This window comes from Nycticebus coucang, chromosome 1, assembly GCF_027406575.1.
Source record: "Nycticebus coucang isolate mNycCou1 chromosome 1, mNycCou1.pri, whole genome shotgun sequence".
In the NCBI taxonomy this organism is placed as follows: Eukaryota; Metazoa; Chordata; class Mammalia; order Primates; family Lorisidae; genus Nycticebus; species Nycticebus coucang.
Window position 1 is genome coordinate 155,024,471 of NC_069780.1, and position 14,938 is coordinate 155,039,408.

The window sequence follows — 14,938 nt, forward strand, 5'->3', positions numbered from 1 at the left end:
TTTGAGCCCAGCCCAGGCCTGCTGAACAACAATGACAACTGCAACCAAAGGATAGCCGGGTGTTGTGGCAGGTGCCTGTAGTCCCAGCCACTCGAGAGGAAGAGGCAAGAGAATCGCTTGAGCCCAAGAGTTTGAGGTTGCTGTGAGCTGTGATGCTACAGCACTCTACCGAGGGCAACAAAGTGAGACTCTGTCAAGAAAGAAGGAAGGAAGGAAAGAAGGAAGGAAGGAAGGAAGGAAAGAAGGAAGGAAGGAAGGAAGAAAGGAAAGAAGGAAAGAAGGAAAGAAAGAAAGAGAAGAAATTAGCTGGGTGTTGTACTGAAGAAGCTGTGAGCTAGGCTGGTACCATGGCACTCTATCCTGGGCAATAAGAGAGTAAGATTCTGTCTCAAAAAGATACCAGATTACTGTACTATATACATTGCAAAAGCAATGATAATAATAGGTAGCATTTATTGAATTTATACCACGTGCCAGACCTTATTCTAAGTGCTTTTCATGTACTAAGTGATTTTACCCTTTTCATGAAATGTAGCATAAAGTTTGGTGCCAGACTTCAGACTTCATGAATTCAAATCATGGCTTTACCATTTACTTAGTCGATGGTTTAGAATATTCCAGTTACCTTGCCTTAGTTTCTTCATCTATAAAATGGAGATGTAAGAATATATATCTCACAGGATCTCACCTGACATGCACAGTGTGAGGGTGCTCAGCAGAACCCCTGGGTGAACAGCTCAACTACAACTTAAACTTTACCTCAGAGTTGAAAACAATGGAACCTAAACATTTGTATCCTCATATTAATTTGAAAATAAAAGAAAAAAGAAAATTAATTGTTTTAATGTATAAAAATGTATGTAAAATGCTTAGAATAGTATTTGGCTCATAGTAAGTGCTATTTATATGTTTTTTATTAGTGTTATATCTTTTTTTCAGATGATTATACAACTAACATCTATGTAAAACATATTAAAAAGGAATACATCAAAAATATAATGAATATTTTTAATGAATATTAAGGAGATAATCATTATTTTTCTTCAATAATTTCAAAAATTTTTATAATGTGACTAAGTTAGTTTTACAGTTAAAGTTTTGATAAAAGAAGTGAGCCTATTATTAATGAAAGCATTTAACATAAGGATAGATATATTAATTAATTAATAATGTGACTAAGTTAGTTTTATAGTTAAAAAGTTTTGTTAAAAGAAGGGAGCCTATTATTAATGAAAGCATTTAACATAAGGCTAGATATATTAATTAATGTTATTGAGAACACTCTACAAGCTGGGCATTTATACCAGATCATAGGGATATAACACAATATAAAAAAACAGATAAAACACAGTATTTAGGTTGCTTAAAACTTAGAGGGAAAAACAAAACCAGAAATGTATTACTGCAATACTGCATAGGTCTGAGCTTGGTGCAACTTCAGCAAAGTTTTAGAAGCAGGAAAAGAACAGCACTCCTCTGATAAGCGCAGGTAGCTCAGTATGGCTGGAGTAGAAGTTGAGGCTGGAGGGTTTAAATCACAATGTTCTCAGAGTCCACCTTGAGAACTTTGGGTTTATCCAATGGAGGGGCAAGTTGGGAACCACTGAAGCTTTCACAGAGGGGTGCAGTGTGACATGGTTGCGTCTTTGATTTATAAAGCTTATTTGTTTGAAGTGTCACAAATATGTTGAAGGGGAGTAAAATTAGAGTCAGGGACAAGGTAAGAGTTGCTGAAGTAATCCAGATGAGAATTGGAATCATGGAAGTAGAACAAAAGAACCAACTCCATACATCTTTAGGGTATAAGGTATCCTGAATGAGTTCCCCTAAAAGAATATCCAAGATAAACACTTGGGACAGGTAGCTTTTGGCAGGCAGTTCCAAGTATGTACAAGAGTAACAATGGGGCAAATGACAGAGGGAAGGAAGAGGCCAATGAAGTTCACACGGATAATGGGATACTGATGCAGGCTACTGAGCTCGGTCTTTCTGGGAATATTTTGGGAACTATATGGATATCTACAGCCATGTTATGAGCATGGCCGAGGCCCTAACATTAAATAGTACCCCCTAGAAAGCGTATGGAGTAAAAAGAAAGCTGAATGCTGGCATCTGGGGAAAAATAACACTTAAAATTTTAATGAGCAAAGGAAGAAAGCTAAGTAAGAATGGCCAGAGTGGGAGAGGAAATCAGGGCAAAAAGGGAAATAATTGAAAGAATGAGAGGCGAGAAAGGTAGCCACGAGTAGACTTCATTTCAAGTAACTTGGCTAAAAATGAAGTGATGGGGCCATATTAATGAATGTGGACTTTTTCCCCAAGGCAATGGCAAATCATAAACAGTTTAAATTTACTATGGAGGCAACCTGCATGTGGTTAAATCATGGTAAGAAAAGAACAAGTTAACAAGAGAAAAGCCAATGTCACAGGAGAGAGTAGAATTCCTGAGCAGGTAGACAGATGGCTCCATAAGGACAGCTTTGTCTTAGAAATGGAGAAGGCCCCCCTTCTCTCGGTTGGATGGCCCAGTATTTGGAGGTTTGCAAGTACAGAAGATGGTTAGAACTGTCTATGCTTCTGCGACATGACTTTGAACCTCACTGTTTCAGGAGGCAGATTTCTATTTTTCCACCCATTGGATCCAGGATTTATCTAGTTTTTCGATGAAAAGTGAGTCCTCAACAGCATGCTAATAGTAAAGTTATTATGAATTACAAAGCAGGAGGGAAAGGAAATTGCAGATAACCCAGGAAAAGGCATGGAGACAGGAGAATGAACACTGAAAGTGAAATCTGACAAGGAAGTGTGGAAGTGTGGGTGGCTAGAACATAGGGCTAAAGTTCCACCTTACCTTATAGTGGGAGGTTGAGATTGGCAAGCAGTTGACTTTGAAGGAAAAGGTCTGGAGTTTATGTTTGATTCTCCAGCACAATAGAAAGCACCTAGAGTATGGTGATAATTGGAAACTGACCTGAACCATGATTATTATATATTCTGGGGCAATGAAAGACTGAGGTATGAGAGCTTAAAAAGTGGCACAGCACAGTAGCCCAGGATTGAGATGGGGAGTTGGGGACTTTGCACCAATGGTAAATTATAGATTAGCAGACCACAGGACTGCTAATTTTGTGTATTTTCCTAGGATCTGACTGTTCTAACAACAAGCATACAACTCTCAACAAGAAGCTTGAAAGCACATATATCTTGCCACGTTAGTCCTGAGTAAGTGTCACTCATCTCACGCTGCATAAAAATAACAACCGCCTAGAAAAGTACTAGTGATGAAATTTCAGGAATCTCCAGCATTCTCAATTCCATTATCTTGCTCAGATGTTTTTTCACAGCACTGATCATATTCTGGCATATGCTAAAACCTGTTTATTCAGTCTATTATTTATTTTATGTTCTCTACTCTCCAGTAGAATATAAGCTCCACCACAGCAGGAATTGTTTTTCTCCTTTGTTCACTCACATATCCTTAGTACTTATAACCACCAGGCACAAAATAGATATGTAGTAAATATTTATTGAATGAATTAATTAATGACTGTACCAAATGCTCTAAGAATGTGAAGAAGGAAAGTTGGGGATTTCAGATTTATGTGACCTGCTAAGAGGTCTGAACTGTAAACTCTTTTTTCCATTTTAGAGGCTGGATATTTTGCCTTAGCAGATGCCATACATCTGCATTTCCCCAGGTCAAGGTTCTAGAAAATTTTTGTTGTGAGAGCGGGGGAAATGGCTAAAAAGTCGGAAGGCTGGTGTCCCACATCCCAGTCCTATCACATGGTTGCTACATTAAATCTCTGGCCATTCATTTTGCAAGTCTCAGTTTCCTGTCTAAAAATAACGATGATAACAATGATATCCACCCAAACCACAGGGTCAATGTGAAGACTCAAGGCACATTGTTTCAAAAGCCATGGGTATTACTATTCTAAACTGTAATGCAAGTTGCATTTAACTTACTACATTCAATTGATTCTTCCTTTTTTATATGGCATTTTGCAATGACTTGTGTGCAGATGAAGAGGATTGAAGAGTGTTTTAGATGTCCTTACTGATCTCTAGACAAACACCTGATGAACTCAAGGACCATTGAAGTGAGAGAAGCATCTTCTCTTCAGAAAAAGCATCAATTATAATAAAATTTAGTAAACATAAATTTCTGCTATTCACAATAGCCATTCTTGTTATAATACCCATTATTATATTTATTTGAACCATAATTGGTATCTGATGTCTCTATTTCATATTTATGCTTTTTTCTCTTATAAAAGAAAGATTCCCAGAGAAGAGTGTCTCATATTTACATTATTTCATTAACACCTTTTTTCATTTAACTGTTTCTTGATATCTAATACATAGGGCAAACTAAAGTCAATCTCAGAGTGCCAAGCACCCCCAGCCAGCCAATTTAACTTTAAATAAATGAAATAAGCATGTGGTCATCTCAGAGAATGAAACTTACACAATGACCCCATTGGCTGTAGTGCTCTTGGTCAGGAAAGGTAAAGGGGTGAGAATGAGGTGAGCCAAAGAAATAACAAGTGTGGCAAAGAAAAAATTTGAACTTCAAAAGGCAATGTAAAATAAACACATGAAAATCTATAACAGAAACTGAAAGTTATAGAACCTTTAAAATGTCTTTTCCCCTTCAAGCTTGATTAGGTTTTATTTAAAACACACTCATAATTGAAATAGGGCACTGATCCTGTGAGCCCACTGGAAGCCCCCCCTGGCATAAGGCAGGATGCTGTAGGTAAGAGGCATGAGGTCAACATATTTTGATATCCTACATTGTCTTGAGGGTTGCTTAGGGAGGGATCTGTACTCTGAAAATCCTCTTTGAGAAAGAAGGCCCACTGAAGTCACTAAAGTCCCCAAGAGGAAGTAAAAAGATAGACACAACATGCTGGAAGGAATGAAGCAAAGGAAGAAAACAGAACGCAAAGCTCCAAACCAGTATCTTCTATTTTCCCATTTGGCCAAGAACCGGCCATGCTGATGAGTACCACTATGTCTGGAAATGTGGAAGTTTTGTGCAATGCTGAGCATGTTTAAATTTCTTCTCTTCAAAGCAAAATTATTAAGACAATTATGTTCCTTCTGAGTTCTTCTGAACTACATTGCAATTACTTGGATGCTGCAGCTCATGCCAGCCATAATGGACAACGGCTGATTTTAATCAGAGGTACAATGTGTTCTGCTACTGAGAAAGCACGTGGCTTCTGAGCCAAAGATGGAAAATTAATTATACTTTACAGTAAACTTCTGAAAGGTAAAGGAGATATAAGGCTACTTTTTCTTTTAACTTTTAACTGTTGCAAAAGAATGAAAGCGATGTTTTTCAAATACACAGACTGCACATATAAGGGGCCAACAACCTTCTTTAGGCAAGAGGTATGTAAGAGGTGTCAGGGTGATTTCTCTTTTAATTTTTAAAATCTGAGGTGGATGAACTTACAAAACAGAAGCAGTAAATATGATTTATGAAGGTGCTCACCCCTGGAGATAATTAAATAACAAAATCTGTGTTCCCTACAATATGAATTATTCCTCAGTGGATATCTCAAAGTCAGTCTGCATTCTATCTGGTTTTATAAACACTTACAGAATACCCAAACATATTCCATAATTTATATTGCATTAGCAGCATCTGGATCTCTTTAGAACAATAGGCTGCTACCATACCATCTTTAAAGATTTAAAAGTTTACCTATTTGTAGTTTGCTTACTTTTAAATTAAGTTGGCCTCATCTTTTTGGTTGCTCTGATTTTTCACAAATTTTCCATACAATGATGGTAAATATGGAAAGTTAAAATGGAATCAAGGTGTCTGATATCATCTACACGCAAATGCTCACAAACTCTATAAACATATTAATACACATATGTAAAGTCTGAAACAGAATTAGTCAACATTTGCTTTTTAATAGAGTTCTCATAAAGAAAAAGACACAAAGGCTGGGATAGAGAAACTTGAGATCTATTTTCAGCTCTGGCCATAAGTAGGTGCATTTCCCTAGGAGAGAAAATTTTAACTTTATTTTTGTATGGCTGCTTTTTCATTGATGGTCACAGAGTGTTCAGGTAGAATGCCATTTAGAAACAAATAATCATTGAGTGTGCATTACATGGATGGCCCCAGGCCAGATGGGGGGACAGTGGCATGGGCTGCAAGTGGACACTCAAAGCAGTCTTTTCTCTGTCGGCATTTCCCCTAACATTACCTTCTCCCTCTTATCTGTCTTCCAGTTTGAGGTCTCCAAATACCTAGATGTTACTTGCAACTCCAGCTGTTTAAAAACAGACTCATCTTTCCTCTTCCTAGCTTTTCCTTTCTCTGTAAATGACTACCCATTTCTCAATGAGCCAGTTCAGAAATTTTAGAATCTACCTGCCTCTCCCACACCTTCGTCTGCCATTTCCAAACTTCCACTAAGACTTAACGATTCATCTGAATTTGTCCTGGGTATGCCTTTCTTTTATTCCACCTGTCCCTAATCCAGCCTAGGGCCTCATCCCTTAAGTACTAGATTAAAATTCTTGCTGACCTGTGTATTTCCTAGTTTTCTGTCACTCCTTTATACAATCCAATCTATATGTAATTCTCAAATTAACTTTAGAAAAATAACATCCCACAAGGGCTTCTCAGTGCCTTCTTAGGTTTGGCTCTTATGGGTCTTCCATTATTCTTCCTTCTTTCACCATCCCGTATCAGACCTGTTTATTCATCAACACATTCCCTTCTTCTCAAGTACACGTATGCCTTGCTCATGTGGCTTCCCAGCTTGGAGTGACATATTTTTCCCCTTATTAAAAGTCAAATCATTTTTCAAGATTCATCTGAAGAACCTAAGTCATCTCCTCCTGCTTTAAACTCCCTTTGATTTATAGTCTATTTCACATTTCTTGGCACTGCTTTTTATTCCTAATTATTTCATATATGTCCTCTGTTAGATTAAAGCTTTTGTGTTTGTTTCATAACAGTTGTTGCTTGATTAACCCATACATATGCTATGGCTAAAGAAAAAGTTTAACCTATCAACAAACATTTGTAGTAACAACTAAGCCAGATTTCACGGGTTGAAGCAAGATATATAAAGTGTGGTCTCTGATCTCAAAGAGTTTAAAGTGTTATTATTAAAATTATCTTACAAATGTACACGGAATTCTGATGGTCTGCCCAAAGTTCTATTTGGTATAGCTTCATTCATTGTAGCCCTATTCTTAACTATCCAATCTCCACGCTCTTCATTCTTTCTTAATGGTGGCCTAACTATCTTTCTTTTTCTTATCTGTATCTTCACCTTTTACAAAGACAAAACAAGCTTGGGAAGGATATTCATCATGACATTGAGACCAACTCAGAATAGGCCTGACTTCTGTTTCCCACTCCTGTGCATTCTGGTTCTTTGAAAGAGAGGGATTGGAGAAATAGGAAAGTGAAACTCTCACAATAGAACAGACTCTTATTATGAGAAACAAAGACTAAAGAGAACAAGGGGGTGAACTGATACTCCTAGGAAGACATATGAACCCGCTTTACACGACTAAAATCCATTCAGATAATCACGGGCTTCTGATATCAGATTGCTCTAAAATCAGAGACAGGACTAGACGAGAGAGGAAACTTACAGGTTTTCCTCATATCAGAAAGTGAAAATGAGAATTTCATAAAATATTTTATTATTTGACCATCCTTTAAAAAGGCATTTCATTCTGAAGGTAGTTTGTTTCAAGTGTGCGATTTACTGCATTTCTCTTTAACACTTATGGGACTATTAATAATAAGTAAAAATTAACTTTTGTAGGTGTTTAAAATAAAAAGTTAAGCTTTTAAAGAAAAACACATAGTGCATTTTGGTTTATTATAGCTTATACACAAAAAGAAGCCTGACCAATTGGTCCACACCATTATTCTTCCAGAGATAGAGCTCCCTGAATGGTAGGTATAATTCCTCAAAGAATAAAATTATTGCCTAAAGGGAGAACTTTATCCATTTAACCTTGAAAGCTGAGGGATGGAGTAGATGGAGAATATAGGAGATAAGGACAGAGGATTTAAAAACTCATAATCTATTATTATATTCTTTTTTTTATTATTATATTCTTATCTGAAATATTTTTAAGGAGAGGAAGAGTAAATTACCTGCACACATTCTAGTTTACACTTAGCACACAATATTTGTACTTAGAAAATGTGAGAACTCAAATTATTACTTTTGATAATCTTGGGAATTATTATCAAATTAGCCAAATCAAAAGCATAAAATAAAATGCATAAAAGTCACTTCTTTACCTGTAAAATTATTCAATGGCCTGATAAATCTCTGTTATTCAAGTAAACATAGATCTCTTCTGTTTTTTATTATTATAGTTATTAGGAAAATAGACTTGTTTTCCATAAGTTACTAAATTGAAGCAAAGTTTAACTACCTTTTGCTCTTTCTTCCATAATGTACAACTAAAAAATCCCATTTTCTAAAAATTATGTTAAAATATAACACAAAAGAGTTCTAATATTCAGTTTATACAATTTTCAACCAGTTAAATATGATTTAAAAATCATACCTACAATGACCTTAACCAATTTTAAAAGGTTAAAGAGTATATAAAAGACATTCAATGAGGTTCATTATAAACACTAGACCACACTCAGTAGATCGGCAAAGCCCAAACTATAAGCCCCAAATAATGGAAGTGATGTTAACCCTTTCTAGGAACTATTTCATCGGCTTCCAAATTCTTCCTGCTAAGTTTCAGCCTCATGTATTTCAGCTACTCTGAAGTGAGAACAATTAAAGAACTCATGCCAAAATAATATAATTACCAAATAAGGACTATTTTGGAAAGGACCTTCCTTGAGGTCAATCCAGGCTTCAGCAGAAATCACTTGCCACTTCTAACATGGCCGTTTTTTTTTTCTTTTTTCTACTTTAAGACTGTTTCCATTTCCAAATGATTAGACTGTGTTTTCAACCACAAATGATTCATTCTGTTGTAGTTTCATTCACAGAAAAAATTGTAGTCAAATGGTATTTCCCATTACCTTGTAAAATAACTAAACAACACATCAAAATCCAGTGGCTTACCATTTTCCTTCTTCATTTTCATACTGTTGAACAGTATATCCAAACATGTCCTCCACTGGGCCGCTGAACGTCATTGAATTTTTCACGTCAACGTTGAATGATACGCAGAAGCCCAGCACAACTTTAGGAGGGAAAACAAAGCAAAGGCCAGTTACACAAAGTTAACTAAGACTTCGTCATGTTTTGAATTATAAAAGGCATTCTTAAGTTGATTATTGAAAGCTGTGTTATTATATAAAAAAAGCAATAAAGCTTAAAGCAATAAAGCTTAAAGAATGAGAACCTTAAGGAAGGTCTCCAATATTAACTGTATTAAGACAGTGGCTTTAAAGAACACAAGTGCTAACATTCAAACACAACTCCATAGTAATTTAGTATGTGTATCTTTCCCAGAACTAAAGATTTCAGAATGTGCAGCAAAGAGCTGGCGGAAACTCATGCTAATACATGACTAATACAGTAGCAGACAGTTTTCCAGTAGTGAGCCCCACAGCAAACTGTGGCCACCAGTGAACTATAAACAGCCTCATTTTCTCATTTCAACTACAGAGGATGTGGATATCATCATTTAAAGCCCCACGAGAAGAGATTTTTTTCTTTGCTGTTTCCAAAGGGAAAAGCAAGCTGATCATCTCCACCCAGAGATGGCTTTCTACACTGGTCTGAGATTTGCTGTGCTTCCCTTTCTAAGCAGTGGGTGGATGCTTATGCCAATAAGGGCTCCTTACGATGTCATTTTGGTGACAATCTCAAAGGTTCCTGTCGAGATTAAATCAGATGATGTATCTAAAGGGTTTACTCAATGCCTGGCACATACTACATATTCAGTCAGAGTTGTTCCGATTTCCTTGTAAGTCCAGGTTTTGGAAACTCTCAGTAAGTGAAATTGTCTCCAACAGAAATTCTGGAATTATTCCCTCAAATGGATGGTGACAGATTTCTTCCTTGGTATTGGTTTTTAAAGTGTATTTGTGAAGCTTCAAAGTATTTCCCTCCTAGATGTAACTCAATTCTTCCCAGAGAGCACTGCATTATAAAATCACAGAGTATCGTCTGGCAGATCCAGAGGAGGTTTAGCTCAGCCTCCTTTGTACAGGCCATAATGCAGCCACATGGATCCTAGTCTTCTAGATTCTAAGTGGGTTAATCCTTACTGATATACACTTTCCAAAATAGTCTCAGTCCGGACTACTCAAATACATAATCTTTAAACATTGGTAGCAATATTAAGTGCTTATTGGATGCACAGTATTGCAACTTAAGTTAGGGAAAATTTATTCTACAAGGAAACAAGCAATAAATATACTTGTGTAATCTTTTCAACTCCTAAAACCTTCTTTTTTATTTTTTAAGACAAATCTCATAGAGGTAATTATTAAATGCTATCTATATGGTAGTCATCTGTATGAGATTTTTTTCCCCCTAGGTTGCAAAATTCTTAAAATCAGGGACTTTCTTAGTCATTTCTCTTATCCCTTATCAAACTCTAGCATAGCTCCTTACACACATCTGACCAACAGCATATTTGTGTAGGGAGAGAATACACCGAAGGAGGATGTATGTGTGCTGTACTCAGTGATGAACTGGTAACTATTTCATCTTAGGGAAGAAATTATGGAGCTAGAAATTTTTAAGGGGAAGAGATTTGGCAGTGAGAGGAAAATGTGTGCCCAGGATTTTAGAGGGTCTCTGCAAGGAATAAGATGCAGACGGGACAAATAAGGTTGTAAGATTATGAAGAGATTTGCCTGGCTGGCGCGAAGGCGCAAAAAAAGAATAGATGGATAGCACAGGTCCTTTTATGCACATTTCCTGTTCATTCTTCAAGGGTGATGGAGAACAGCTGGTTACCATCTAATCATAATAGTCTTTCATGTATTTGAAGAGTTTTAAACACTGCTTATTCTTTACTGAAAACTAAATACAGTCATGCATAACAATGTTTTGGTCAACAATGGGCTGCATATTCAACAGTGGGGTCCCATAAGATAATAATGTCAGCTTGGCACCTGTAGCACAGTGGTTATGGCGCCAGCCATATGCACTGAGGCTGGTGGATTCAAGTCTGGCCCGGGCCAGCTAGACAAGAATGACAACTGCAACAACAACAAAATAGCTGGGCTTTGTGGTGGGCACCTGTAGTCCGAGCTACTTGGGAGGCTGAGTCAAGAGAATGGCTTAAGCCCAGGACTTTGGGGTTGCTATAAGCTGTGGGCACTCTACTGAGGGTGACATGGTGAGACTCTGTCTCAAAAAAAACATTATAATATCGTATTTTCATTGTACCTTTTCTCACTGCCTACAGTATTCAGTACACTGATATCTTGTATAGGTTTATAGCCTACACCATATAGCTTGGGTGTGTAGTAAGCTATGCCATCTAGGTTTGTGTAAATACACTCCGTGGTGTTCACACAATGATAAAATCATGCAACAACACATTTCTCAGGACTTATCCTCATTGTTAATTGATACATGCCTGAAGTACATGTTCCTAGCTCTTCCTCCCAGGTTTTACTCATTTATGTATTTATTTATTTATTTACTTTTTATTGTTGAGGATTCATTGAGGGTATAAAGAACCAGGTTACGTTGATTGCATTTGTTAGGTAAAGTCCCTCTTATAATTGTGTCCGTCCCCCAGAAGGTGTGTCGCACACCATGACCCCCCACTCCCTCCCTCCTTCCCTCTTACTCATTTATTTTTTGAACAGTTTCATCACTCTTTTTGATGTCAGAAATGCCCAAAATGTATTTCTATAGCACAGAATCTCATCTTTGGCACTATTAACATTGTGGATCAGAAGGGTCTTTGTTATGAAGGCTATCCCTTGCTCTGGAGGGTATTTTGCAGTATCCCTGGCCCCTACCCATATGAAGCCAGTAGCACTCCATGAATTGCCAAATCCCCATGGGGTCAGAATTTCCTACAATTGAAAACCCATGTTCAACATCTAAAGACTAGGCTGGGGGTGACAGCTCACATCTGTGATCCTATAGTAGGTTGAGATGGGTGGATTACTTGAATTCAGGAGCTGGAGACCAGCCTGAGCAAGAGGGAGACTCCTGTTTCTACTAAAAATGGAAAAAATAGTTGGGCGTTGTGATGCACACCTGTAGTCCCAGCTACTTGGCAGTGAGGCAAGAGGATCGCTTGAGCCCAGGAGTTTGAGGTTGATGTGAACTAAGACAGCACAGCACTCTACCAAGGGCAACAGAGTGAGACTCTGTCTCAAAATAAATAAATAAATAAATAAATAAAAGGGTGGCACTTGTGACTCAAAGGAGTAGGGCACCGGCCCCATATGCTGGAGGTGGTGGGTTCAAACCCACCCCCAGCCAAAAACTGCAAAAAAAATAAAATAAATAAATAAATAAATAAATAAAAATAAATAAATAAAAATCTGAAGACCAGAACAATTTCACCAATTACTCTGTTGAAAAAGGTGACTGAAAACCAAATATGGGCCAACCAGCAGCATCTGTATCACCTGGGAGTGTGTGAGGAATGCTGAGTGCCAGACCTTGCTCAGGTTTCCTGAATCAGTATCCACAACTCAACAAGATCCCCAGGTGAGTCATATTCAACTAAGGTTTGAGAAGCACAGATTTATAACATGGTAACTTCTTTTTCATAATGTCAATTAAGGTAATGGAATTTACCTACGTTAAAAGTCCTCACCATGCTTTAGACCAGTGGTTCTCAACCTTCTTAATGCCTCATCCCTTTAATATAGGGGACCCACAGGTTGAGAACCACTGCTTTAGACAAAAATAGAAAGGGATTCCTTTTAATCAAGGTCAATTTCGCCCACTTGAGAGATTTTCCCATCATATCATCATCTTTAATATACTTGCTCCCCTAAGCCATTCACAGGACCCCCTTAACATAAGACCAAGAACTTCTGGTCTCCTTTGGGGGCCTGTTTATTTATTCTACATGTTGTGTGGAATGACAGGGGTGGGGTGGGGGTGGGGAGAGGGGGCTGCACATTTCTTTTCATTTCCTGTCCTTAGAATTCAACAGGCACTTTGCCTGAAGTGATTGTAAATCAACCTCTTTCATGTTTTCTGAGGCACCATGGAGACCGAAGCACAGGAGATGACATAAAAAACAGAGTTTACATCTTGTTCTTTTGATTTAAAGGAGTGAGTAAACAATAAAAGCAGCTTCACATAACTTTTTGTTCAGTGTTCATTTTGTTATACCAATTTGTCTCGGAATTTTATGTACCAGAAGTAAAGCAAAATAAGTGTATATATTCACAACCCAAAAGCAAACACTGAGATGATTGAAGGAGCAATATAGGGAAAATAATAAAAAATGATAGGACATAAACAGACACAATAGTCAGATGTTGAAAGTAAATTCTGATTTCACATGTAGTAGCAGCAAAGAGGTTTTTCCCTTCCTGATAAGAACTGTATTGTGTGCTTCCTATGCGTTACTCTCATTTAATCTGTCGGCAGCTCTACAATTAAACATCATTATTATCACCTTCCGGAAGATGAGGGGGAGGAAGCTCAGGAAGTACTCGCCACTGTTGACATTGACTTCAATGTTTGTATCTTAGCCCTAAACCAGCTAGTGAAAGGTGATGTGAGATGGGGTCAGAAGAGAGGCCACTTCTGTGTAATTCCATCTCCTGAGAGGAAAATTGGGGGAGGAGGCTTTCTGCACTGGCAGAGGCCTGGCCGGGATTTTGGGAATTGGAGAAGGAGAGAAGTCACAGCTACAGGCCCCAGATCCAGCTCTGGGAGGGACTTTGGCTAGGACACATATGTTTAGGTAGAAAAGAAATGAAAACGGTGTTCCCTTTCAAATATGGTTATATGTATTATATATCTAAAGGTTATCAACCAAAGAGGAAGATGGGATTGTTGATATTGAAGGATGTCTCTCCTAACAGAAATCATTTTGTGCAATTTCTATACCCTGGACTGGAACTTGATGTGTAAGACAACTAAATGAGAGAAAGAGAGGGAGAAGGAAGTTCTGCAGTGTTTTCTGCTTACAAACCTTTTCATATTCATAGTGGCATTGCACTACCCAGTAACCTGTGGAGGTTAGGCAGGGCAGTAGGCTTTCCTGTCTTTTTGTGTCTTAGGAAACTGAAGCTCGGAGAAATTAAGTGATTTGTTCGAGGCTCGGCAGCTATGAATGGCAGAGACAGGACTTAAACTTTGGTCTTCTGGGATCCATCATAAGTTTTTCCATAACTGGAGTGCTATTGAGTTGGTTCAATAAATAAAAATAAAAATAATTACACAGCTCCAAACAGTACTCATGGCTCATGACACTCTTAATCATCTTTGGAGAATTTGAGAGTGGGAGTGGCCGGAAAAGCTGAATGGAAGCAACAGAGTCAGGCATCTCCAGAGAACTTTGTGGTTGAAGGAAGGCCACTGCCTCTGCACATCTTTCACTTCCAACAAGGGGGTCATTGCAGTGTGCTTTTTAATGAAGGAAGTTGTCTTTTTTTTTTTTTTTTTTTAGCATATGCGCACAGTTGCCTGTTTTTTGTTGTTGTTTGTTTTTTTGTCGAGACAGAGTTCTACCCTATGCCCTGAGCAGAGTGCAATGGCGTCGTAGCTCACTGCAACCTCAGACTCGGGCTGTGGGCATCCTGCTGCCTCAGTCTCTGAAGCTGCTGGGATTACAGGCACTTGCTGCAGCGCCTGGCTGGGTTTTTCAATATTTTTCATGAGTCGGGGTCTCCCTCTAGTTCAGACAAGCCTCAAGCCTCCTGAGCTCAAGCAATCCTTCTGCCTCAGCCTCCCACAGTGTTGGGATTGTAGGCATGAGCCACCACGCTCGGCCAAGGGAGTTGTCTTTGACC

At 38.1% G+C, this 14,938-nt stretch overlaps 1 protein-coding gene across 1 annotated transcript in view; it reads right to left on the bottom strand.

The window, feature by feature from the left end:
* Window positions 1-14,938, bottom strand: part of ITGA1 (integrin subunit alpha 1) — a 164,563-nt gene that overhangs the window by 85,668 nt on the left and 63,957 nt on the right. The window contains exon 2 of the mRNA XM_053590825.1: window positions 9,099-9,219. Within this exon, the coding sequence (XP_053446800.1) occupies window positions 9,099-9,219 (121 nt within the window). The remainder of the gene's footprint in view (window positions 1-9,098; window positions 9,220-14,938) is intronic.